Below are 28000 nucleotides of genomic sequence, written 5' to 3'. Positions count from 1 at the left end.
TTTTAAATGGATTGAGATAGGATTTTAGAGGTTGATCCAAATGTACTTAAATGTACTGCACTGTACTCAAAGCAAAAGAGAATACAATATGGCGTTCAAGTAAATGCAACCCTGTTGTGCACATCAAGTTTTATTAGAATGAAGAAAACGCATCAAGACACCACCTGCTGTCATACAGCCACAAACGTCTGACGTTCATTTAAAGAAAAACACTCAACTCATTTATATTGTCTTAATCGAAACAAGCTGTTGATTGTTAATTATTGTTAGATATTTAAAATAATAATAATAATAATAATAATAAGAGTCCAACATAACCATCATAAGTGTTGCCAATAAAATGTTAGAACATTACATTTATAAACGTCTCGTTATAGACACAGTTTGACTCATTCTAATATGTGTAGACTCAAGTATGTAATCAATTTGTAAAATGTCTAAAACAAATCTTAGGACACCACAGGGAACACGGAATCTAATCGACAGCAGCCACGTTGGAGTGTGTTGAAAAGGAGGATGCGTTTCGGTGGACGTAGCCCACATGATCCCACAAGCGATCCGCCTCTTCATTTTTGTCCAATGAGAGCGAGCAGAAGGCGGGTTTTTACAAATGACAGCCAATGGTGTGTCACGTTTGTTATACGTCTCTTAGCATTAGTCGCATCCGGGTGAGGAGGACCTTGGTGTGAGTAGGTAATTCAGACTGAGAGAAAATAATTTCTGTTTAAATTAACTTTAATCTAACTGATCACTTATAGGTCAGCAAAAATATATAAGTGTGCTAACCATAGAAAAATATTACCAATTCCTAGCTACTTTCTGACTTTAAAACGCAAACGCTAGATAGCAAGCCAGTTAGCTTCAAGCTAACAATTTGCCGCTGACATCAATGTCCGGGTTTGCTTTCTCGCTATTTTTGGCTTTTGCCACCGTCGATATTGATTTTATTTGTATGTCTGCCAATGCTTATTTCTCCAGGTTTTCATTTGAAGCTGGTGGCTGTCAGTGTTGAGGATGTTCGGATCTCTTCGGGTGCTGTTGCAGGTGCTGTGGGCCCAGCTGCTTTGTGGGTGGGCGCTAGGCTCTGAGCTAACTTTTGAGCTGCCAGATAACGCCAAACAGTGTTTCTACGAGGACATCATCATGGGCACTAAGTGCACACTTGAGTTTCAGGTATGTGTGTCCTCTTTTGACCCACAGCTCAACATCTCCATTAACAGTCCTAATGGGAAGACTGCAACATCAAAATCGGCTTCTTGACGTTGATATTTAAAGAGTAATAGGGCAGAACAGCTTTAAATCCTTTCAAATAATGGATGAATAAAGGGAGCCAGTCTCTAATAAATACAACAAAGATTATGTAATATATCATATTGACTCTAGATATATAGAATAGCAAACAACTACGCTGTCCTCTATTACTGTGAATTATTTTTAGTAATTGAATACATTTGTTGTATGTAAATTTTAATGTTGCAGTATTTCTTGTACTTTCTTGTATGTTTGTTTTCCATTAGTAATTGACAGCCATCAGTATTTATTAATGTTGAATGACAAAGGCAGTGTGGCTATGTGGCAGGAATGACCCTCCTCCACCATTCTTGGTTGCAGAGGAGCTAAAGAAGCTTCTGACAGAACACACTCATCGTTTCACCACCGTGTTGCAGAGGATGTGCAGTATTGTCCACTATGTTCAGCGACATGGGCAGCGTTCTTCTTTGCACAATTTAGGGCAGTCTCCAGCAGAGAGCCAGCCTTCTTTGTAAGCTGGCTCAGTTTCTTTGAGTCACTGGCTCTGATGCTCTGATACAGAATGCATTCTCCACCACAGACGGATATAGGTTGCTCAACATCCTGGTGCAAACATTAAGGAGCCTAAGCTTCTTTATGAAGTACCGTCTGCTCTGTCCCTTCTTGTAGACGGCCTCAGTTTTGTATTTCTAGTCAAATCTGTCGTCCAATTAAACTCACAGTTATCTGTGGGCCTTCCACCACCTCTTCTTCCAAGATAGAGCCAGTTTTTGGCCTAAAATTCACAATCCTCTCTTTTGTTTATGGGTTGATTGCTCCCATACCGTGATACAAAGTGGTCGAACAGTTCTTTGTACTCAGCCTCTTTTCCATCAGTGATACACCTAACAACTGCAGAGTCAGCGGAGTATTTCTGGACCGGACTCTGAGTTGTATTGGCAGTCTGAGACGATGATCGTGTCATTGAGTTAGTTGTCCTCCTTCTGTCCTTTTGAATTACCAGGTAGTAACTGGTGGCCATTATGATGTGGACTGTCGTTTGGAGGACCCAGATGGCACCACACTCTACAAGGAGATGAAGAAGCAGTACGACAGTTTTACCTTCACAGCAGCCAAGAACGGCACCTACAAGTTCTGCTTCAGCAACGAGTTCTCCACCTTCACGCACAAGACGGTTTACTTTGATTTCCAGGTCGGCGATGACCCTCCACTTTTCCCCAACGAGAACAGGGTTACTGCTCTAACTCAGGTGAGCTTTGTGTCTGCGTGTGAGAGAAAGGCCGATGCTGTGGATAATAAAATACGATTCCTCGTCTGTGACACTCTGCTCTTGTCGTCATTGCATCTGTGGGGTTAGCAAGAAAATGTGGCTGAACATTGTTTAAACCCTTTTAGTGTTCATGTCTGTAAATTTCCTGAAATGGATTCAACGATCTAAATTCATCTGAATCCAATGAGGAAAAAATCATCACTAAAACTCTTAACTGCTGAGCAAAAAGACTTGGGGGTCCTGAATTGAGGATTTTCTTTCTGCTCTTTAGTAGCTCGCAGACAAACAGGCTTGTTCAAACATTTGACTTTTTCATGCAAAATAATTGCTCATTCTGTATTTGACGGCAGTAGCACTTAAAAAAATTGAACAAATAAATTGGGATAGAACCACGTCAGCCACCGTGTGGCAGTCCCCTCTGTTTTTATTAAAAATGTACAATATTGAATACATGTATCCAGAAAAGGCAACAGATTGCGGTTGTTTTTGTGCATGCTGCTCATTTAAACTTGTCACAAATGATCAAATCTCAGGCTAACCAAAGTATGTTAATTTTTTTTCTGTCCAAGGATCTTTTTTTTTTCATATTTAATTGATATTGCAGCTGACAGATGAACGTGTATTCAAGAAAAATACGGTTTTATTCACATTTAAATCTTTTGCCAATTTTAATCTTGTTCTGATAAAGGGCTGAATGCTGATCATTCTTAAATGATTGATCTATTTAATTACAACATTTTACAGTTGGGAAGAGGGTGCCCTCTGTCAGTTAGCGTAATGTCATAGAGCCGAAAACAAGGAATGGTGGAGATTTTGCTAAGTTTCTGCTATATTCCTTCTTTACTTTCTGCTATATTCAGCAGGTCTAATATTAGTCTTGTTCACCATTTCCAGATGGAATCAGCCTGTGTCTCTATTCATGAGGCCCTGAAGTCCGTCATCGACTACCAGACGCACTTCCGCCTCCGTGAGGCCCAGGGACGCAGTCGGGCCGAGGACCTTAACACTCGCGTTGCGTTCTGGTCCATCGGAGAAGCCATTATCCTCCTGGTGGTCAGCATCAGTCAGGTGGTCCTGCTGAGAAGCTTCTTTTCTGACAAGAAGACCACTATGACGCGTGTCGGATCGTAACGGTGTCTGAACTCCGGGATCCGACTCATCACTTATTTTTCTTTCTTTTTTTTTTTTGTCTGTAACTGGGCTCAAGGGCATAGAGTGGGTAAGAACAGCAGTGTTGATCTGAAATCGGATCATATCAAACTACCAGTTCAGCACTGCGGTTCTTAAAAACTTTACGCTACAAGTCTGGAGGAAAAAAGTTGTTTGAAATATTTTTGAGGGTTAAAAGAAAGAGGAAAAAGTGAAAGAAAGGCTCGATTGTGTTGCTTGTAACTATCTGTATTTTAGACAGTTTGAGCTGCTCGTTTAGTTTAAAACAAACCTTGTGTGATTTGAACTTTTCTAAATGTGGTTGTTGTTATTTTTTTTTGTGTTTTTTTTTTTATTTCTTTTTAAAATCTGTCCTTTTCTGCTCCATCACCTCATACCCTCCCCCCTGATCTGATGCATTTTTCAGCCCCAAACTGCACCCTGAAATGAGCAAAGTAGCGGAAGTTGAAACCAGGTGTTTTATCACAGTGTCAGGAGTGCTGTGGATATTTTTCCGTATCTGCAGCTCGCTGCATCTCTGAGGTCGCTCTCACAGTGCAGAGCGTTTTACCCCGTTTCTCTTTATTCATCTTCACTGTATTGAGTGAAAAAGAGTAGACGCATTGTTTTCTTTGTCAGCTTTGTCCTTTTATATGAGTCATTAGAAGTGACCGTGCAGTCCAGAGAAGACCATCCTTCATCTTAGCTGAACACTGCTGCTTACACGTTTGGATTTGGTTAGAAGGGTGAAAGTTATACATGTGGATGGTTAATGCTGAGTGACCCAATTCTTTAAGAAACTAAACAAAACCAAAAAAAAAGTAAATAAAGTCGGTTGTTGTGTTTCCTTTTGCTCTAATATACATTGGATTTCACCAATTAAAAGGTAACTATTTAATTTTGAGTTTGGAGGGGGGTGGGGGGGCAATTATCTGATATTCTTATGATTGATTATTACATTTTGTGCTCTGAAGTGGCAATGCCAACCATTGAAGTGCTCCAACCTTTACAGTCTCTGTTCTATCGCAGCATATGTTGTCTTTTGTTTTTGGCTTCTTCTGTTTTAAGGTATAACAGCGTATTTATCTTGTGGGCCGACACTGTCCTTTTGGCTTTATACAGCACTGTTGTAAATTTACATTTACTGCAAAGTAATGCTTGAGTATCAGGTGACTCCACTGGCTTTGGGTTATAATTGTGATTTATATATATATATATATATATATATATATATATATTTCCTGTTCTGACATATTGGATCATTCTCAAAAAGAAAGATTTAGCGAGTATCCTCCAAAAATGTAATTTTTCAGTTTTCATCATCTGATTAATTGTGCAGGCAAGGATCTTAACGGTGATTCTTGACCTCCTGTAGGACTACACAGTAACTGAGGGGAAAATTAAAGCCGGTAGTTCTGCTGCATCACGTGGGCTGAACATTTGACTGCAAATAAATCTGTTTTATACAGAAGTGGCTGAGACATGAATTGAGTAAATCATCAATGATCCCTCGTAGAAGTTCTATTTTACAATTACAACGCAAGGGTTGTAAGGGACAAAATGTTCCATTTGTATCCTGAAAAAGACTAAAATCTCGACTCTTGGTTGAATTTCAGTTTGTTGCATCTTTGTTAATTGGACAGAACTGATTCCAGAGACTATTAAGTGATTAAATCTTAAGATTTTATGATATTGAATTTCACTGTACATTATTATACCATAAGCCACCATATTCGTATTATAATGTGTGTTTTTTCTTTTTAGTCGTCTCCACCCTCCACATGCTTGCCATTAGATTTTTTTAGGTTGTGCACTTGATAGGTCACCTTTGAACAGCACTGAGACGTTGTTGGAGCTTATTTTCAGGATGGCTGAATAAACTCTCTGTTTGAATGTTAAGATTTGCATAGTTTTAGTCGCCATTAATAAAAAAGACTCTTGGTTACCAGTGAATCGTGGAGTTTCTGGACCGCGCGGTCGTGCCTCTTGTGTCCTGTAGGGAGTGATGTGTTCACGGCTGTCACTGTCAGTGCTTCGCTCATTCAGTATTTTTGAAGCCAGCTCAATCAGATGATGTAGTTTAATCTTTCTGCTTTAGTTGCTTTGTTGTTGTTTTTTTTTTTTTTTTTTTTTTTTACCATGGCGGGCTGCATTTCCAATAAAGCCCTAGGAGGCTGAACGAGATTTTTCGCCACTTTGTTATTTTATCGTGGCTACGTAACAGGACACCCGCTCTGTGATTGGACGGCGACACGTCAATCATTCGCTCTCGTGGAGAAAAAAAGACTGCGTTGGCTTTGTGATTTGACAGAAACTGAGTCGTGATCATCCGGTCTAACCGTGGGTGGTTAGCCTCCCTTATTTACTCTCTCCCTCGCTCAGATTATTGTCGTGCCAGTTTCCAGGGTGGCTATACGGACGGCTATTACTCACAGTGTTTGTAGGTCAAGCTTTCCGTTTGCTCGTCGACGTGTGTGAGAGAGAAACGCGGCTCGGATAGCAGGGGTATCCCCCCCTACTCGTTCGGCCGAACGTCGGTTTTCCAGGCTAAAGCTAGCAGCAACACGGTATTACGTGTGGGGGTGGATTTCCACATCTCGGCCCACTGAAAGCCAGTATAAATAACGTCTCGGGAGCAACGTTATGGTGCGGAACTATGACAAGCGAAGGAGACAGATCTGATGAAGGAGGGCTTCTTGGAGGGGGAGACATGTCTGCGGAGGAGTGCAGGGTGAACCATCAATAAAGAGGTGACAATTACTTCAGTTTGGCGAAGCTAGTCGGTTAGCTTAACTGATCAAGGAAGTTGACTAGCCAGCTCGCTAACTCGGCGTCAAATGTATCCCTGGATCAAGGGTCATTTCAAACGTTTGGGTTGTTAACAGAGTTAAAGATCCACATCACTAACTTGTGGTGGCGATACTCGAAAGCCGAACCGTGTGAAGTCCCAAACTATCGGGGGCTTTTAACCATAAAACGCCAGCCAATCGGTTTTTTTTTTTTTTTGTTGTTCTTTTTACACTGTTGGCTGGAAAGTCGAAGGTTGTTGTAAACAAAGGGTTCCCGGCTCCACCTGTCCACAGCAGCGTTACACCTCCAGCCGTCGTTGTTTCACCGATACTGTGGACTTTTTTTAGAAAAAAAAAAGAATTATTGTTGTTGTTGGAAAAGTGAAACCCTCTGTCAAGAGATGGATTTAAAGACGGCCGTGTTCAACGCAGCCAGGGACGGTAAGCTCCGTTTGCTTCAGAAACTGTTGGAGAACAAAGATGGACACGAGGTGACCAAGCTGATGGGCGAGAAGACGAACGGGGCCACGCCGCTGCTGATGGCCGCCCGGTACGGACACCTGGACCTGGTGGAGTATCTGCTGGAGTGCTGCAGCGCTCCCGTTGAGGTCGGCGGGTCGGTGAACTTTGACGGGGAGACCATAGAGGGAGCGCCCCCCCTGTGGGCTGCCTCGGCGGCGGGTCACCTGAAAGTGGTCCAGTCCCTCCTGGGTCACGGAGCTTCTGTCAACAGCACGACCCTCACCAACTCAACACCCCTGAGGGCAGCCTGCTTTGACGGCCACCTGGACATTGTGAAATACCTGGTGGAACACAAAGCTGATCTGGAGGTGGCTAACAGGCATGGCCACACGTGTCTAATGATTTCCTGCTACAAGGGCCACAAAGAGATCGCGCAATACCTGCTGGAGAAAGGAGCAGATGTCAACAGGAAAAGTGTGAAAGGTGAGTCAGCGACACCCAGGTAATACGCCCTGTTCTTTGACATGTTGATAGGAGTTTGGGGTTGTGAGGAAATGAATTTAAGCAAGCAAAATGCAATCCGAGCACTGGTGAGGATAGTGTTGTTTGGGGGTTGAATGAGTTCCAGTAATCACAAGTGATGATCCATGGGTAGCTTTTTTGAAAACAATGTCATATGACTCAGTTGAAGTCTTCACATGTTTTAGTCTGAAATGAGTCAAGAGACCAACGTGAACTTCTGCTTTCACAATGGAAAGCTGTAAGCCGGCTACGTCAGCACTGGCGTGTTTGTCTGGGTGTGTCCAAGAGATAATATTTTTTTCCTTAGATGGCATTTGAGGAATACTGGAAAATCGGCGTCCATCTGTTTTGAAGTTGCTGTCTATTGCTTGAAAAGGGAAAAGACTGGAGTATCCTGCTTAAAAGAACTTTGTATCAAACAGCTGGTAACCGGGGCTGTATAAGATGGCCCTAACCCTGGACGTGTTTACCTGCTCCAAGTGCCGATTCTCTCACAACACGACTGTAAATTCTCACATAGACAAGACTGACAAAACTTACATGCAGACACATGAACGGAGTCGGTAGGATTGATAAGAACACTTGTCTCGCAGCTTATCTTTAGCTTGGCTGATGAACTCACCAGCTGGTAATTTGTTGCTGGTGCCAAATTAATTTTTCCGGACCGTTTTTAGCAGAAAATATGTGGCCTTTTTATGCATCGCCGACAGATGAGCTACACCTGTGTAGTGATTGCAGTGGAAGATGAGCTTTCACATCTGTCCTTCAGGTCTTTGCTTTCTTTACTGCTGAACCAACACAAGGGAAGAAATCTGTGGTACTCGATTGGAAAAGGATCACCCCCCCCCTCTCCCCCCAATAACAATAGACACAGTGTTTATGAAGGAGGGTGAGCAAGAACAAAAAGAAATGTCATCAAGCCAAAATAATTGCTCATTTAACTGGTCTCTTCCTTCTTTTTTTTTTTTTTTTTAAATCAGAACTTCTTGTAACTTAGATTTCCGTCAGCACACGAGCTGTTAGTTGGACTCTTTCTTCATGCGAGCTTAAGGTAGCCTTAGTTCTGGATGGAGGCTTAAAAAAATCTGTTCCCCTGTGTTTGGAAGCATTTCTAAATTATGTGCCAACTTAAGTCTTTTTTTGTAGAAGTGCCGTTGCCATCCAAACAACCCCCCCCCCCCCCCCCCCCCAACACACACACACACATACAAAGTTCTTAGAGTCAGGAGTTGGGTTGAATTAATTAAAAATCCGGTTTGTGTCATTTTTGCACAAAGAAGCGTGTAATTAATAATCCTCCAACCTGTACTATTGGAGTTTTTTTCTACTTGCACTTGGATTTCCACATATGCAGAAAGCTGAGGCAAGCAAGCGGCACAAAGGACTTCTGTTTTAGGAAGACAGGGAAGGAGGGATGAAAGTGGAGCGCTGCGAATTCCTTTACGCACAGTGTGACGTGTGTTGATTGATTTTTAATCGCAGGCCCTTATTAACCATGACATCAGTGAGTTATTGAATTCCTTTTTCGAACTGTCACGGCTGGGTTCAAGCGGTTCAAGTTCAAACAAGTTGGCGTCGGAGCAAACCGCGTTTTACGACGAGTCGTCATGAGCATTTTCTAGCTCCTTTGAGAGAAATTGCCATCGCGAGTATGCAACGTGTCCATTTGTGTTTTTCCATTCAATTTAATTTAATTTACGACGCGACGCCAAGTGAGAGCGAACAAGTTGAAGATGATTTGAAATCATGACAGTGTTGGAGGGTAAAGGATTTAAAATAGATGTGTAAATAAAAAGGCAAAAAAAGCAAATGATTAAAGATTCACGACAAATTCTTAATAGAATGATGCTCCCTTTTCGATGTGTGAAAACATTTGGCCCCGATTACCTGCCGCGCATCTGTGATGTAAGACTGTCCGTCTGGTTTGATGTAAATAAAGCAGCCCGTCCCCCTGTTGTAAGGCACGGTGTTGTCTCTGTTCACAGGCAACACAGCGCTGCATGACTGTGCCGAGTCAGGCAGCCTGGAGATCATGCGAATGCTGCTGCAGTATGGCGCGACCATGGAGCAGGACGGCTACGGCATGACGCCCCTTCTTTCTGCCAGCGTTACAGGCCACACTAACATCGTAGACTACCTGACGACGCACCAGCAGGTAGGGGCCTCCCGCCGCTAATAGTTGAGTTTGTCAGTGTACAGCTTTGCGTGGTCCAGATGTCTGGAAAAAAAAAAGTGATGTTCTTCTGCAGACGAGCCCCACGGAACGCATTGATGCCTTGGAGCTCTTGGGAGCTACATTTGTTGACAAGAAGCGAGATCTGCTCGGAGCTTTGAAATACTGGAAAAGAGCCATGGATCTCCGATATGTGGACAGTAACAACATTGTTCATAAACCGGAACCAAAGCAGCTGATCATGGCTTACGACTACGCCAGAGAGGTGAGGTCTTTTCAGCCACTTCTGACATGAATTAAATGTTTTCAAGGTGTTTTTTTTTTTTTTTACAAGTGCTGAGGTTGTCAAGTTGGTATTAGAATTTAGCCTTTAACCAAGGTGGCAGCACTTAGGAAAAAACCCTAAAAGTTGCTCGAATGTGAGTAGTAGCAGACTCAGAACACACAAGGCCATACTGCTGACACCCCAGGACGTGTTTCAACCTTTCGCATCCTCTCCGTAGGTCACAAACGGAGAAGAGCTGGATGGGCTGATATCTGACCCCGATGAGATGCGCATGCAGGCCCTGCTCATCCGGGAGAGAATCCTCGGCCCGCAGCACCCAGACACATCCTACTACATCCGTTACCGAGGTGCAGTCTACGCTGACTCTGGAAACTTCGAGCGCTGCATCAATCTGTGGAAATACGCACTGGACATGCAGCAGAACAACCTGGACCCCCTCAGCCCCATGACGGCCTCCAGCCTGCTGTCATTCGCCGAGCTCTTCTCCTTCATGCTGCAGGACAGGGCCAAGGGGCTTCTGGGGACGTCTGTTTCCTTTGAGGACCTGATGGGCATCCTGACCAAGAGCGTGTTGGAGATTGAGCGAGCAGTTAAACAAAGCGGACCGATGCCTCCTGATCCGGCTCAGCTCAGCAAGGCTCTCTCAATTATCCTGCACCTCATTTGTCTTTTAGAGAAGGTGCCATGTACCTCAGAGCAGGACCATTTCAAGAAGGAAACCATCTATAGGTGTGTGTGTGTGTCTGCTTTGCGTCTGCCTTGTTTGTGTAAAGTTTTAGCAGCTGGAGTCCCAGGAAGTGCAGGGTATCAGTTGGACTCGATAAAGCTTCCAACCTCTACTAGTCTCGTCCTCGTAGTGATGGCGCTTGTGGCTCATTGTCACCTTGTTGCTATTCTTTGACTGAACATGGACCATCTTTTACACTTCCAGGTTCCTGAAGCTCCAGCCATGTGGTAAGAACGGCTACAGCCCGCTACACCTGGCTGTCGACCGCAACACCACCTGTGTGGGCCGCTATCCTGTCTGCAAGTTCCCTTCCCTAACGGTGGCCTCTATCCTCCTTGAGTGTGGGGCAGATGTTAACAGCCGAGACGAAGATGACAACAGGTCTGTTTTTTGTTTTTTTTTGTGTTCTACTCTATAGTTCTTTGGGTTTAATTCGTACATGACACCTATGGCGTGCTGTCTCATCATCTGGTGCTTCTGTTGCCCACGTTTCCGACAGCCCCCTCCACATAGCTGCATCCAACGGCCACCCTGACATCATGAACCTGTTGATTTCCTGCGGGACTCACTTTGACAGCACCAACGCCTTCAAACAAACTGCCTGCGACCTCCTGGACGAGAAGGAGCTGGCCAGGAATGTGATCCAGCCCATCAACCACACCACGCTGCAGTGCCTCGCTGCCAGGGCCATCATTAAGCACAACCTCGACTATCGGGGAAACATTCCCGAGAAGCTAGAAGCCTTCGTCTTGCTCCACAGATAGTGATTGTGAAGGGGCTGGAATGGATGAGGCGAGGGCTGGATGTGCGACTGGACACACGAGTGGAGGGAGCTTTATAGACCCAGGGTTTTGAGAAGCAAAGACTGACGTGGGTTAGGTTTGCAAATTGTGACTATTTGGAGAGTATGAACTTGGGGGGGGGGGTGGGGGGAAATCGCGTATTCCTTTCGCCGGGATGGACTGAAAAATGATGGGTTGGAGTGACTTTCATCACAGAGAGAACCGCAGCTCTCGTAGTCTGACCTGTGGGGGATGTATTAGGAGCAACATGGACAAAACACGACTGTATTTCTGGATGAACTGAGCAGACGGGGGTTCACATGCTTTTGCTTGAGGAAGAAATTTTTAAAAATTTTTTTTTTTCATATTCCACAATGCTATTTATTGAATGAAACTTGAGAGATTTTTCTCCATGCTGGCTCCAACCAAGTCTCAACATTGCCTGCATTTTTTTTGCATCTGCTGGGACCTTTTTTTTTTTTTTTTCCCTTTTCTTTTTTGGTTGTCCAATCACTGTTGCCATCAGTCGTGGACCCTTCCTCAGACATCGCTAGGTTTAAGTTTTTGTACGTTTACAACACATGTACTTTTTTGTCATACAAATCTGGATATCTGCCGAGTGGTGCGGATTGTAGACTCATCTGTCGTTCCCACTCTAGTGTAAAACAGAGCTTTACAAGAAAGGGTCTTTTTTTGTGTGCGAACGAACACCGTAAGTGCTTTATTCTTCCTATGCACAGGCTGGGGCTGTTGTAGAGACTGTTGTATTCTGTGCCGGCACTCGTCTGTGCAATATCTCATGAGGTTTTTTTTATTTTATTTTTATGTTTTATGTGTGTTTACCTCATTGCTGCCGCTTCCTTCAGCATCCACCTGCTTCACTCCAGGAGGTGGGATTGGGGGAGGGAGTAAAACCATTTTGTATTGATCGTTGTAAGAAGTGTGAATGAATCTGAGTGACTGTGTTTGCGAGTGAGTGTGTGTGTCTTAGATGAAGTTTTTTTTTTTTTAATGAGCTTACACAAACTTGAGGGCAGGAGTTTAGTGAAGTGGCGCTCATGGAGAGTTCACGTTTGCACACGACTGCCACTAAAAACCACTGCGGCCCGAACTGTCTACAGCCGCTAGAGAGTGCAGGCTTGCACACAGAAGTGACCTCTTACCGTTCGCATATAGGCTGACCTTTAAACGCCGTCATATTCTTGATCGAAAAAAAAGAAAGTCTTGGTAGCTTGCCAACATTTGCCCGCTGTGCATGATCGGCAGTGCATGGACTACACCATCGCTGCAGATGACTGTTCACGACGACTCCGAGACTCCAAACTACAGCTGGGGAAAAGCTCCGTTCGTTTTGTACGCCTCGTCGTAGGAGAACTGAAGGCGGGCGAGTGGGAGGGCCCATCGAGGTACAGAACGGTAAAGCTTTGTCAATTATCCTGTTTGCACAGAAGCTCCTGACGTGTGGGTTGAAAAAAATATTTAAAAAAACAAAAAAAAAAAAAAGGGCTTTTCATAATTTCATTTTGCAGTTCAAAAACCAGACATTGAAAATGTACAAGGACACCCAGGGCAACTTGATTTGAATCTGCACTTTACTACAGCGGAGTTTAAGATTTGATATGGCATTAATCAAGTTCATGTCTTAATTACCAGTTTGACAATAAAACCATGTTGCACTTGTCCCCTTGTCCAGATGTCTTTATTTCCAGGTGTTTCCCTGATTGGCTTATGCTGACGGCGTGCTGACGGCGTGCTAACAGCTTTGCACGGTGTGTCTGTGCGGTTTTAACGCGGCTTAATTACATTTCTCTGTCTCACCAGATATCCTCTCAAATCGATATTATTGCACTGGAACTAACTGCTGTGATTGGACCGCTTCAGAGATTCATGACGATGTATTGGTGGTTATTGAATGCTAAGAAGCATGTCAATTATATTTTTAGATGAAGGTGAATACCTGTTTGCTTTATTTAGTTTTCAAACTGAGTCCATGTTGCCGTTTCTTTTCCATTTGTCAGCGAGCCGTAAAGTCTTCACAAATCTTCCAAATTTAAAAAATTTTTTTTTTTAATTCAGTTAAGTCCGAGAATCACCCCCACTGAAGATGTTCATTTAGAACTTGGTTAAAGCTGTATATACGACAACAGTCACCAAAACCAAGAGCACACCCAGGAATGATTTCCATGTATTCATGACCTTGCTTATTCCCTGTGCCATATTTCAAAGAGGTTAAAAAAAAAAAAACTTTTTTTAAATTTTTTTTTTTATGTAAGAACCAGTAACACTTGCTAAAGTTGCAGTGTTTAGGAACAACAAGAAATACTTTTAAAAAGGACTTTTAAGACGGACCTTGTCAGTAGACGCTTATCATCGTGGATCTGGGAGCCACACATGGTTTATAGACCAGGATATATTGAGATTTTTAGATTGTAGATAGAGCTTGTTAGGTCTGATGACTTGCCAGGCTTGAAATGAATTATAATTAATCCTGTGTACCCAGTGACTGAGTGACCAAAACCTCTTTTGGAAAGAGTGTTGATGAATTATGGTATGGACATACCTGTCGGAGGAATCGTGATGAATATTGTGGCTTGATTCCGCTGTCAGCTGAAAACGTTCATGTTTCCATCTCTGGCTAAAATAACGACAAAACTAAGGATATTTCTATAATACTTCTTTCTTGTGTGCTTTGAGTACTGTGCTGAAGAAGCGTACAGGTTCAAACAGCTAAATCATGGCTGCAGCTCTTATCTTTGTCCTTAGTTAATAAGGGCTTATATGGTGACCCAACCTAGCTAGTTTTTAATAAGTTTAAGTGTGATAAGGGAAGAGTTGCCACCTAACAACCACATGATGCCACTCCCTCCTATGGAAAAGGACACAGTTGAGCACCGTCTCAATGACACTTGTGTCCTGATTGTCAACAGATTCACATACAAAGATGAATCGGGTGTTTTTCCTCCCGCTTGTCGATCTCACCACCTGCTTCCTCCACACGTACAGCAGCAGCAGTCAGTCTCAGAATGTCACACCTAAGCTGAATGTGCTGTGATGACTCACTGCCACAGTCTATAACAAAGCAAGGAGTGGGAATTTCTTAACGAGTCATGAACACTGTACTGTACGTGTGCGAGTGTGTGCGTGCACAGTGGGCTGCCGAGGCAGTACAGAGGCGGTTTGCTTTAGATGACCTATATCCATTCTGTTGGCTAATAAAAACTTAGTTTTCTCAAACTTTTTTTTGTAAAGAAAACGCTCTCCAATAAGTGGCTACAACATGCAACCCTTTGAGACCTCACTGTTATTCTTACATAACAAAAGCTCGATGTCATTTCATTTTGAATGTGGACAAACAGCTTTGCTGACCTGAGAAAACCAGTTGGAGGAGGAGAAAGAAAGGAACAAGGATGTAAACAGATTATTTCAGATGCACTTCGAAGTCCATGTCATTTACTGGCAGGGCCACTTAAGGTGGTGTCATTAAACTCTGCTGTTAGCTTTATCATAACCACTCCCAGCCTTGGATGTACAAAGATAGCACAGGTGAAAGAGGATTCATCTTTGTTTATCTTTAATCTGGTGCGAAAAGTTGCATCCCTCTGGGAAATAGAACAGCTGGAAAATAAATCTGATTCAGGCACATCTCCGTGTTTCTTCGTATTTTTTTAAAACCTGCCCCCTCAGTCGAGTAAAGCTGCAGTTGACCTACATCCCCTTGAGCAGGAATGTAAGCATGCCTCTTTGATGGTAATTGTGAGGCATATAGTGTAGGTGTTTCTGGGTTTAAGCGCTTGGAACAAGTTGAGCCTTGTCACAGCAACATGTGAATGTTAGCGCAGCTCTGTCACTCTCATTAAACACACCGGCAGTGGAGGCTGGTGGTGGCGTCAAGTCTGAGCCCGACTGGATGTTGGACTGATCAGGGAGAGATTAAAAAGCAGGAATTACCTAGATGGGTTTGTACTTTGTGCATGAAAGCCAGATTTTCTAGAAATTCACTTGTCAGCTCTGCAGGGAGTAAGTGTAGTGAGTCAGAGGGTTGCCTGTGAACTCCCAGGAATGAAGCTAAGAAGAATCTTCCAGACTGAACTGTGATGGAAAAAACCCACTTTCAGAGTGAAGCGGCTATCTTTCAGAGCTGTTTTAGACCTCACGTGTCCTTTTTCATTACTGTCTCATTGCAGCTTTCAAAATAGTCCATGCTGAGCATTTGCAACCTTTATACGACAGTGTTTGTCATGTTTCTCGTTAAAATGGTGAATTCTTTTGTTTGTCATTTTAAATGGAAACCAAATGAAAAGTTCACCAGGTGCCGTCCTGCAACACAAAGAGATGACTGCAAATCTCGCAGAGTGAGCCAATGAATCTGAAAGTAACAGATGACGCGGTGTTACTTCACTTCCTTTGTGTGTCGATTGAAATTCCCACTATAAAATCATTCTAACTCTCGGGTACACACACTTGATTTGTCTGAGATCAATGCTCTAGCCAAACTTTTGTCCACACAATGCAGATTGTAATTCGGTGCCGATCCCTTACATTATAGAATATTTCTGGTATATATTCATAAATAATTGTTCTTTCAGCATAAACTTGTCAGTGGTAGTAACACAGTTACCATTTGCTATCTCGCAGCCTCACTCGAGGAGAACTGCTTATGAAAATGTTCTGTATCTGTGATTGCTCTAAAAGCAGGTTTAATGCCAAATAGGAACTTAATAGTAAGTTTATTCCCAAGGTGTTCGATAGATTCCTCCAATCCTCCGATGCACCATCTGACTTTGTCTCTGAATTCCATGATTTGTTTCAGCGTTGACCTTATTCCATCCAAAACAGAAAGTACTTCTTCCGCTTGTGCACTAGGAAGGCCTCCTATATACAGTATGGTATCCATGAGCTGGGAAAAAAAAGAATATTTAAAGGAGCCTAAACAATGAGCAAACAATGTTGATAAAACACAAAATAAGTGTGTCAAACCTGACTCCTTATTGTACAAAGGGCCACACATTATGGCTCCTTTTTAACGGGCTTTTGGCAGTGCTGTCTGCTCAGCCTACTTCTGTCATGTCTATATTTAGGGTTGAATAATGCCCTGTTGGAAATCTGCCCTACATATTGCGTGTTCCTCCTGTCTTTGAATACCTGCAGATGAACTCGCCTCAGTCACCAGACACCTTTTCTTTCCCCATGTCTCAGCCGGTCTCCATGTGCTGTTTGGTCCACCTCAGCTGAGTTCACGGCAGTTTTGGCTGAGCAATACGGGACAAAATCGAGGACAAGGTAAAACTACATAAGTTGTATTAAGTTTACTGATCTTATTACATTTTTTCTGCTCGTGGGTGATTGTTTTCTTCTTTTTTTTTTACTTCTTTTTTATGACTTCTTCTCATTCTCTCTGTCTTTGGTCAACGCAGCAGTGGGCAAGTGTAACTGCTGTCATACATCACAATTGAAGATCTTATTTTTCATATCTATGAAATTACCATGATCAATAACACATTTTGCATGTGACAAACCATGTTCAGCTTACATATATTTATCTTTGGACAAGTTGATGCAGATGTCAAAACTTTGCTGACGTCAATGCACTTTGACCTTTCAAACTTTGTCCAAAGAGTCAGCAGTCACAGGCTGCTCCAAGTAGCTTCCCAAATAAGATTATTGATGCTCACATAGCAGGGGATGTCCATTTGAACAAAGCAAGGGATCTCAGGTCACAGTGTGAAAGAGAAAGTCAGGAAAACCTTTTGAAAGGACTGCTCATAGCATTCCAGGAAAAGCAAATCGAGCTCGACTCTGACTTGAGACCCTTAGGAGTATTTAGAAGACTCGAGTGGTCTTTGTTTTTTTATCTAAGGAAAGCCTTTCTTGCGTCCTTACTGCAAAATTCAGCGTCATAAGTTTACATACAAACCTCCTAAATGGGCCTAAAGTAATTTGGGTCATCATTCAGGTCATCTTATGGTGAATTCATTGTTCACAGAAATGAAAATTTTAATCTAAGTTTTACACTGTTGAATTCTCCCATCAGAGCTTCTTTCTTTTGGCGGCAAAAGTAGCAAAAGCATTAAGAGCAGCAGCATTCAGGAGTCAATCCATCACACAAATACAACAAACAGAGTTAATCTGGACTCCGTTGCTCTGCAGAAGTGCGATGACCTATTTGGCAAAGTTGTTTAGACTGTTTGATCTCGCAAAATGTTTTCAGCAAACGCAAAGATTTATGCTTTCTTTCAGTTTTTTTGTTATTATTGAAAATGATAGTTGGTTAAAAACATCTAATAGTCACACAACCTTCTACAGGCATTTCCTGATATTCAATGGAAGTAAAAAGTCATCATTTGATTAAAACAATATGATGTACAATTGATTTTAGCAGCAGTCCTTTAACTGTGGTGCCACTCATGTTAATGTAGAAGGAAATACCCATTTTCAAACTGCAAACCATCAGATGTCAACATCTGCCTCCTGATATTTTAAAAATCTACTCTTCATTTTGGATTATATCTAGCTTCCTAACATACCACACTGCAAGTTCAATGGAACTTGAACTAGTACACAGACCCACATGCAACTTTATAGTGCCAAACCAGCTTGGTGACTCTGTGTTTGCCTGCTGTCATAAACTGAACTGAACACATCAAACACATTTTCATGTCATCCTCAGTTTGAATATGGGTTGAACTCACAGCCTGTGCTCCTTTGATCCATTCAGCCCCCCAGCTGAGGTACAGTACATCTACAATAACTGCCCCACTGAAACAAAGTGTAAATGCAGATGGATGTGTCCTCTGCACTGATCCAACAGAGTGCTGGACTTTGTTTTCCTTTTTACAATGATGTCCTGATTTGATAGCTTTGGATTAGAGAAGCACCTAATGATAAAACAAGAAGTCGGTGATTAAGATAGTGGTGTCGGGAAAACGTGACCGATTACGTAAGAGACCTAATAGCCAAAATAGATAGGCTGGGTATTAACTTGGGGATAACTGGTCTGAACCTGATACTGGTCTCCACCGAACACCGCAATCTCTGCCTCGCTCTTTCTCTGTCTGTCTCACAGACATGCACAAGTACTGATTGGACCAGAAGCCTCTGCTAATTGTGTGTGTGTGTGTGTGTGCAAGAGTAAAGGAGGTGTTATCATGTTTGTGTGCGACGTGTGAGAGTGGTTGCTGGTCTCTAAGCACACAGGCTCCAAGACTTTCCACTTTGGAGTCAGCTGCCAAAACAACACTATATAAATAGAGAAAGAATTAGCTGGCATAGCAGTGACTATAACAACAAATACACAAATCCAACACACTTGCAAACAACACATACATGGAGGCCCATCCTCTTTTGACTGAGGATTTGACCGTAACTGAGGCTGATTAATGTGCAGCGTTGAGTCTTCAGGAATATTATTAGACCCTTGAGGAGTCGTTTAAAGAAGCTATTCACATACAAAGAGGAGCAGACGCTCATGCATGTAAACCCACACCATCCCCAAACATGCTCTTGGTCCACCTCTCATATTTCTTTGCTCATTCATTGACAACTTTTATTTTACGGAGCAGGAAATGCAAGTTGGAATGTTGCATAGAAATAAAGAAGGAAAACAATGCCGTGGTTTGCAAGTCTTAAAAATCAACGTTTTATTCACACTAGAAAATAGCAAGTGAGTAAAAAGTGTTTTACTCTTTAATGAAAAATGTTAGCTCATCTCAAAACTGACGGCAGCAACATGCCTGCGACAAGGGAAACAAAAGGCTGGAGAAGAAAGGGATGCTAAAATACATCAGCTGATGGAGCATGTTGTAACTAATTTGGCAATGGGTCATTAACATGATCTGGCAATCTGTTTGGCAATCTGTAATAATAAACCGTGTTTACAAATGCATATCAGAATGATATTCTTCATTGTGAAATTAGGAAGACTTTGTGTCCATCATCTACAGTAAGTAATATCATCAGAGGATTCAGAGAATCTGTAGACATGACTGTGAGGAAGGGGCATGGACGAAAATCTGTTTGATGCCCGTGATCTTCAGGTCTGCAGGTCTTCGGGTGTTGCTGCATAAAAAAAAAAAAAAGTGAAATAAATAGATGAATAAATAAAACAAGAATGATTGTGTCAGGGAAATCCCTGCATGGTCTCAGGCACACACCTGGAGATCACTGTCTGTGAAAACAGGTCACCGTGCCATCCACAAACGCAGGTGAAAGCTTTATCACGCAAAGAGGAAGCCACATGCGAACATGATCCAGAAACGCTGTCGTCTTCTCTGGGCCAAAGCTCAATTGTTCCCATTCAGACATCTTTTTCAGGGAAGACCTTGCATGTTTCAGAGAGACATCAAAGTAGTCCAGGTTTTGAACTGGCCTGCTTGTACTACAGACCTGAAATATTGGGCACATCACGAAATGCAGAAAGTGACAGAATACACCTGGGACTGTTGAGCAGAAAGAATCCTATATTAGACAAAAAAAAAGGAAATGGAGTTGTAAAAATCTTCGTATACCTGTATCTCTCTGATACTATATCTGCCAGAACGCCTCACAACTAATCAGGTTCATTAGCAACAGGCCAGTAGCATGGTAAAAAGCTGTCAAAAGAGACGGATTGTTTCAGAAGTTAGGATTGGGAGGTCTGCACCATTCTGTGATAGACTGTGAGGGTAAATGATGCTTCTCTGTGTAAAATTGCAAAGAATTTGGATCATTCTTCAGATATGACAGATAATTTCATAGAAAGATCCAGAGAGTCCAGAGAATTTTCAGTACTCAAGGGATAAAACAAAAATCTAACAATGACAGCACTACACCGTGGTAGAAAGCATTTCATGGGATGTGACACACCTCACAGGGACATCTTTCAAGTTAAAAGCCTACTGTGGAAAAAAAATACACACAAAAAGATCCAGGCGTACGGCTCGCTTCTCTGGGTCAAAGTTCATTTAAAAGGTGAAGCATTAAACTTTCATTTGGTTTGATGAATCGAAAAACTGAAATTCTGTCTTAAGACGTGAGGGACCATCCAGCTTATTATCAACACAGTTCAAAATCTGTGATTTTATGGCGGTGAATTACTACACATGAGATGGGTTCCATATATGTGAATGCGTTATTCATATTAAATAACATATACAGATACGAGATGCAATTCAGGCTAAACCACACGCTGCATTTCTCTGAAGTGAAAGAATCTGGATGCTAAACTGGCCTGACTGCAGTCCACACCTGTCACACACTGAAAATATGAAGCGTGTTGAGATTCTGCACAGTTGAGTAGGTATAATCATCCATCAAGCTACTCAAGCTCAACTACAACATTTAGTCTTTTCAGTTCCCAAACGCCAGAGTGTGGCTGAAATGAGAAGCGATACAGCACCACGGTCAACACAAACCCCTCTAAGCTTTTTTAAAAATGTTTTATAAAAGACAATGCTAAACTTTATATGCACAGCAACCTTTCTTCCCTTTTCAGAACTGTGTGGTTGGCATCAAATTCATTAATGAGACGAAGTTCAGTTAGTCAGCCAATAAATTCTGTTTTCGTTCACGTTGCATCACAACTGATTAGCTTAGCTGATTTAGCTTTTTTTACTCTTTCTACCTGATGTCAGTCTGATCCACCGACACAAGTTTTCAAACTCAAATTTAGCTCCGACGTTTTTCAGTTTCCAGCAGAAGTGAACTCGCTCGTGTGTGTTGCAGCTTGTGTGTGTTGCAGCTTGTGTGCGTTTTGGCCTTATGAAAGACGACATCTTCTCATGACACAAATGCTGACACCCTGAGATAAACAGTAGCTTTTCTGATAGTTGAGCTGGATCTGTAGGCCTATACTGACTAAAAAAAGCGTAACTTTGTAAAAACCCTTGGTCAGTAGTCTTGTATGAAGTTGTCTTGATTATACTTCATTCAGAGCCCGAGGCAGTGATGCCATTAGTAGAAGTGCAAATGCACAGGTTTTTAATGAGACAAAAACAAAACTTGGGAAGTTCGGCTTTCCTTGTGGTAAGAAAATCTTTTTGTCTCTCTCTCTGAAACCAGTAGATAAGGAGTTGTTAACGCCTCTGCTGGCTCTTTCGATCCGTGTGCCAAGAACATTTTTATCTTTTACAAAGCACAGCAAACTGAGAGTGTGCCCTACTTCTTAATAGATGGATCTGTTTGTTTTTTGTTCATGCTGTAGCCAGGAGGGCTGATGCTGGTGGTCCTGCAGGCCTACAGCATGAAGACCCAGATACTGTTTCACACACAGACAAATCAAAGCAAACCAGACGCTGCTCTTTGTTTGTGGGCGTGAAACTCGGGACTTTGATGCCGAGAATAAAAGTTTATGGAAACTCATCTGACTTTATTATGTCCTTTGCACTGCCGCACATGCAAGCCTCTGTCAGGGCAGAAGAAGTTGAGGACTTGGGTAATGGACATGGTGGCTCTGGTAGATTTGAAAGTCACATCCTTTTGCCTTGAGGAAATAAGAAATAATTTGCTTGAGACATCCTGCAGCCCAATCAGAAAAAACAGCACAGCTGTAAAGTGTGCTCCAGATCTCTAATAGCCCGAGACCTGCAGTGTCTTCTAATCTAATCTAAGCTAATCTTCTAAAACCCTGTTGGCAGAAAATATGAATTTTCTTTCTCTACTGGCCCAGTTCCCATTAAGTATAATTCTAGAAAACACAGCAATATCCCACAATAAAACAATCAAATTTCAGAAAATACAATTAAAACCTTTTTTTATTCATGACTATTGTGTGGATTTATAGTGTTTTGTCACTGTTGTTGTGTTTTTGGTTGCTGTTGAAGTATTTTGTGTTTTTTTTTTGTGTATTGCTGTAGTATAAAACCCAACTAAATGACCTATAGGATGTTATAGGCTCAGATTAATTAGGTGAACTGAGTAAACCCATCTGCATGTTTAAACTGCCACTAACTGATGTGAAGGCAAAAGAAAATTTTTCTAGACAAAACCTGAAAACCGCTCAGAAATGGTTGAGCAGCACGAAGAACATGTGTGCATCAAAGAAACCGAAGAAGAGATTGAAGAAGCAAGAGCAAAACTTAAAATCTTTATTAGTGTTGTGAGTCATCATGAGACGTAAGATGGTAAGTTTCCTAACAGACCATCATGTCAGAATTGTTTTATAACCATTTATTGTGCATAACAACAGCTCTGAAGGTCAGATAAGAGTGAGATGACCTAAACCATGACGAGGCAAATATCAAAGTCTGCTTTAGAGGAGTTCTCTCATGTTCTGCTACACCTTTATCATGTTCTGTGTCTGATATTTTCTTTCTTTGAGTGAGAAGTTGTCCTCCTTTCTTGAAAAAAAATAAAAACACAGTTTTGTCTGTTTTCTGAGGCTACAACACCTTGATTTTTTTTTTCATTGAGAGTGCAGCTTCAATGGCAACAAATCCTCGTGATGGGTTAAGATGTTTGGCTGTGCCTACATTTGTTGCCATGACCAAACCATCTGCCACGAAGCCATACTGACTCATCGGGGCCACCTACACTCTTTTGAGGATGCATAATTTCTACAAGGTACCTCCTTTTATATCTAATAACCACGTACTGTACCTTCCCCGGTGTTTCACTGTGGCTCTGCTCTGCTCTGCTGAATCAAACACAGATCAGAGCATGTGGGCGCCAAGTATTGCAGATGAAAAAGCTGTCATTATCAGAACCTTTAGATGTTTGGAAATCATCTTAACTATGGGTATCCTGTTCTGTTTTATTTCATAGCCATTGTCTAGTCTGCCAGCTGGACATGCCTCCAGTGCACAGACACGTTACACTTTCATGCGTGAAAATGCACTCACACCCTCCCTCTCTCCCTATCTCTTTGTACTGGCACCTATCAGCAGTTGATAATTGACACAAAAAACAACTACTGTTTGCTCTGGTCCTGAGCTGCCAGGAACAGGCAGGGACAGATCCAGTGTCCACAGGAGGGAATAGATGTGTCCATGTGTCCATTCTTGTGTCCATTACACCTGATCACAGTGAATTTACTACCCAGTTTTTTTTTTTCTTTTTACTCTATCTTTTTGTGTTTGTTTGCATAAATCTTCAATCTTTTTGTGCTTTGAACAGGGATATCCAATGAACCACTAAATCCCAGTGCTGATGGAAATTGCTTTGAATGTGCAGTATGTTTGCTGGTGTGTGTGTGTTTTCTGAGCCTGAGACAAAGTTTGGGTGCGGCAAAGGGTACAAAGAAGAACTGATTTGTCAACACCCAAAAACAAAAGTAGAAAACCCAGTTTGGCTTTTGTCAGTCGGAGTGTTTCATTTTGCATTTCCTGATGTGTGAGCTCCTCGGTATTCCGTGAGTTTCCAAAGGCTCTTACAGAAATAACAGAGGTATGACCAAACTCCCACAAAGTAGTTCAAGAGCTCACAAAAGTGCTTTTTTTGAAAAATCAAAATGAAAAGTTGAAACTAGTCCTCCACTTTGCTACTGACAGGCCTCGTTAAGAGTTGAAATCTTCTCCAACTGCAGTGTCATTAAAGCATCGGGGGTTGGTTGACACCGGCAGCCATGGACTTTAGAGCGGCCACACTGCTCATTAAAGCACAGACCCATCCACTGTGAACCCTGAGTGGCACGTCTGCTGTCAGCTCGTCTAAGCCCTGCAGGTCATCCACAGGGAAACACAACAAACAGCACAGATTTAGCTGCACCGTGAAGCAGCCCCAAGGCCCCACATGAGTCCCCATTCACCTTCTTGCAGTTAATGCTTGATCAGCTTGTAGGACACCCACTGAAAGGGACCAGGCCCCAGCTGTTGCTTATTATTTAACAGATTGTATGAGCATTTTCCTGCAATATCATTTGCTATACCAATATCAGTAAGTGAGGGTAATGAACTGTACCAACAGCAGGGATATTTTTGGATGTGAAACCCTTTCACATGACACTGCTTTGCTGTCTGTATTTGTTCAGGGTGATATGAGGTTGTCTGGAGATTAACAACAAGTGGTTTTTTCATGTAACGTATTACAAAAAAAAAGACTCAGTACGCTTGTTTGATTTCAAGATGTAGCTCTCGTGGTATCAAGACTTTGTTACCTTTGGACACAGCCAGGCAGGCTGGCTTCCTCCTCATGTTACCTCTTGTTATGTTCAGATTAGCTAACACATCTTGACTGTTCACAGCACAAACCTCAGAGTGGTGATAATCTGGATCCTGGCAATTAATTAAATAGGCTAAAAACTGTTCCTTTAACACGGCAAATGGTGCTCAGCTTGAATGTGCTCATTTGGGTTTAGAAGTTACCTTGCTGCTAACATCTCTGGCATCATTACCAAGAACGTGTCATTATAAAGCTGCCATCTTTTCAGTCACCCCGTCCTCTACAGTGAGTCTTAATTTGCTGCTGAGTTGGCTCGACCACTGCAGGGTCTCAGTGAACCGAACTTAGTTGGCAAAAGCACAGAAACCTCTTTGCGAGTATGGGAAGAGTACTTGGACATTTCAACCTCGCTGCCCTCGTGGCTGCTGGTAATCAGATTGTGAGTATCCCGTGACAGTAAATGATGCACCGAGGGAAGTATCTCTTTAGTCAGAGCTGGAGCAGACCTTCATCTTTTAGGGGAGGGGCGACCCAATTGCAGCAGCATTTTTCACGTTTTTGTCTTCATAAATGAGATATTAGGAGCTGCATATAACAAAATTTGGCTCTTGGGACTTTGGATGCACTGATTAAAATGAACCAGGATTTAAGATAAGCTGGTCGGTGACTTCCCAGCTTTCTTGATTGTTCATTTTTGGATTGCTACACTCAAATAATTCAGAAAGAAATGTGATGGAGATTATATTTGTTTGTTTAGTTAATTGTGTATTTCTTTCTGAACTGTGTTTCACCTTTTTTTTCTTTAAGATATAAACCAAAAAAAGGGTGGAAAACAATTCCAGTCTACATCTCTAAAAGCACATGCAGGAGGCATTTTTTATGTTGGCTTGAATAAGTTCTTTGTCAGCAAGTAAAATGAACAGATGTAGATATATGTTATAATTAAAAGCACCACAGCTGCTGTAAAATGTACAAAGTGGTGATATTGTGGTTTTGTTCTTTGTCAACCCTTTAGAATATATATTAAGATCTTGATTTACCCAGAAAATAGCAGATAAAGTGCACTGTCCTGTGCATGAGTAAATTGCCCAAGTTTCAGTACCACACCACTCTATATAAAGCAGTAGAATAAGAAGAGCCTCTTAGCAAGTCATATGAGGACTGCGGTGTACAACACAGTGGGTGAGATAAGGACTTTATCACAGCATTCATCTGAGTGGCTCTCTGTATACAACAGGCCGAAGAAACCTACTGAGCAGCTGAGTTACAGTACCTCGCTTTTATTTCTGCACATGAGATCTCGAACGTTTATCAGATTGAATCATTTCCAATTGATATGTATGAGTTATGAAGGAGGATTTATACTTCATGTTAAGTTTGTAATATTTAGCTAGCTTCATATTCTAATGCGAAATGGCATGAGAAAGAGATTAAACTGACACTGAGAAGTCACAAATTATAAAATGCCTTTTGGACAGATTGAACCTTTGACATAGAATCACTGGGAAATCAAACACGTTGTGACGTAAAGTCAATAGGATGGCAAAAAGTGTACTAAGAACAAAAGAAAAAAAAACGAGAAAGTGATCTATAGATGGACTGAAAATCAACTTCCTAACCGACGCCGTTCTCTATCAGGCACTTCTTAAAGTTGTGGCACGGGAAGACAGCCACAGCTTTCAGAAAAAATATGACAGCATACCATCACATGCATCCAAGTCTCAAAGATGACTAAATACTGACCCAGCTTCTTCTTCATCTGACAATACTCCTCTTTGATAGGGATTTGGGAGACTCCATGGAAGGAAGTCCCCATTGGCAATAATATTCCCAAAGCCAAAAATGCTACTTATTTGCTCATTTTGTGTTTGTTTTTTCTTTCATTCAGCTTTAAAGATATTTTTGTAATTTAGTTATCTCATAATCTGTACATTAACTGTGCGTATATATTCATTTTTATCAGATATACAAAAAAACACCTTTATGTACGTATATTTGTCAAACAATGGGATTTATCCTGATGTTTGCAATTTGCTAAACAGTTGTGAGCACGGTGTAGCTGAGGACATGCTTTTTCGCCACGTCAGTGATACATGCATCTTTAACAGTTGTTGTAATCTGAAAAAGTGATACCCAATCACATGTTCAGATTACAACAACTGCCAAATGAATGGTAAAAATAAAATAAAAAAATCAATATTATGCACATTAATAATGTATCTCAGGCAGCTTTCATGTCATCCTGTCTGAGCTGAGGTGCTGGCCAAGTGGAAACTTTGCCCTGTGAGTGGTATTGAATTAAAGGTCAATGGAGGGAATCACTGAAGTTAACAGGATTCAAATAACCCCCTTCTAATTAGGCAAAGTCAGCTTTACATGTCTACCAAAGGCTATAACCTTCAACAAAATGATTGCAAAACAGATTCAAGTAAAAAGAAAAGTGGGGGAAACTGTCTCATGGCCTCTCATATTTAAAGAGATACCAAAAGAAATACCAAACTTTGGATCAAAAGCTTGCTCTGTGGTTCACGTGAGCTCATACTTCTGCAGCTCATACAAAGTCTGGCTGCAGAAGTCCTGCAGCAAATTAAATTGAACTGGCAGACAGGCATGAAAATCAAGAACTTAGATATTAACATCAGCTCTCATGTTAAATCAGCTGAGTGGAGCATTGAATTGGAGAGTGAGTTGTAGGTTTGATTTGAGCCAAAGTAACATTTAGAGAAGCGTCGGCGTGTTGATATCACACACACAGAAGGTCCGACACTGAAGTGCAGCAGGAAAAGCAATTAGACAGATCACCTTCCCTCAGCCTTCACAACCCAGCTCCTCGTCGTCCAAATAATTTACTGATATGTACACATCCACAAATGCGTGTGCTCCCACGGGCTAGCAGCCTCTCTGAGTCGTGCATACAAAACATAGCATTGCGCAGGTTGCAGCCAGATCTTGTTGCTTTGCAACACCATATACGATTACAGCAGGTGTCAGGGCAAGCAGTGTGTGTGTACGTGTGTCTGTGTGTGTTTGTGTGTGTGTGTGTGTGGCCATACTACCTTGCTAAGAAGCCCCTGGGCAAAAAAAAAAATGCTCTGGGCCCCGCTGAACCTGCCAACTTCCTGTACTAAAGCTATACTTATATATGACTTATAGTAATTTGAGACAACTGTCTTTAATTCAAATTCAAAAAAGGCTTTTCTAAATTACAAGTTACTGTGGAGCAGTTGCATAAGAAAAGGACTTTCTTGTTAATAATGCACTTCAGAGGCTCAGATAAGTAATCCATTTGTCCAACCATTTGTGATTGATGAACTTAGAACTTTTGGAGGCATTCTTAAACCCAGGCACTTCAAGCACTTTTGTACTTTGCAGATCTGGTAATGCAGCCTTGAGTGTGTGTGTGTGTGTGCCAGGTATTTTTGTCTGTGCTTGCTGTTTACGTGTTTGTCCACATTAGAGCAGGCATGTTGACTGAAAACACCATTTAGTAACCATCTGACAGCCAGCAGGGCTGAAGG

At 41.9% G+C, this 28000-nt stretch overlaps 2 protein-coding genes across 3 annotated transcripts; both read left to right on the top strand.

The window, feature by feature from the left end:
- Window positions 1-616: 616 nt before the first annotated feature.
- Window positions 617-5623, top strand: tmed7 (transmembrane p24 trafficking protein 7). Of its 2 annotated transcripts, none has more exons than XM_072387787.1 (4): window positions 617-693; window positions 979-1173; window positions 2255-2500; window positions 3416-5623. In XM_072387787.1, exons 2-4 carry the CDS (start codon window positions 1015-1017, stop codon window positions 3650-3652), a joined length of 642 nt encoding a protein of 213 aa, XP_072243888.1. In that variant the 5' UTR covers window positions 617-693; window positions 979-1014; the 3' UTR covers window positions 3653-5623. The 2 variants fall into 2 exon arrangements, with proteins under 2 accessions (XP_072243888.1, XP_072243889.1); XM_072387788.1 differs by having other exon boundaries at window positions 656-689.
- A 349-nt stretch (window positions 5624-5972) lies between these two features.
- On the top strand, window positions 5973-13091 carry fem1c (fem-1 homolog c). The gene is made up of 6 exons (XM_072387786.1): window positions 5973-7404; window positions 9429-9598; window positions 9693-9881; window positions 10120-10631; window positions 10834-11010; window positions 11129-13091. The coding sequence occupies exons 1-6, from the start codon at window positions 6861-6863 to the stop codon at window positions 11391-11393; spliced, it is 1857 nt and encodes a 618-aa protein (XP_072243887.1). The 5' UTR covers window positions 5973-6860; the 3' UTR covers window positions 11394-13091.
- The last annotated feature ends 14909 nt before the right edge of the window (window positions 13092-28000 follow it).

This window comes from Leuresthes tenuis, unplaced genomic scaffold (genome assembly GCF_036924035.1).
Source record: "Leuresthes tenuis unplaced genomic scaffold, fLeuTen1.0.hap1 SCAF_6, whole genome shotgun sequence".
In the NCBI taxonomy this organism is placed as follows: Eukaryota; Metazoa; Chordata; class Actinopteri; order Atheriniformes; family Atherinopsidae; genus Leuresthes; species Leuresthes tenuis.
This window is presented reverse-complemented; position numbering and strand designations above follow the sequence as displayed.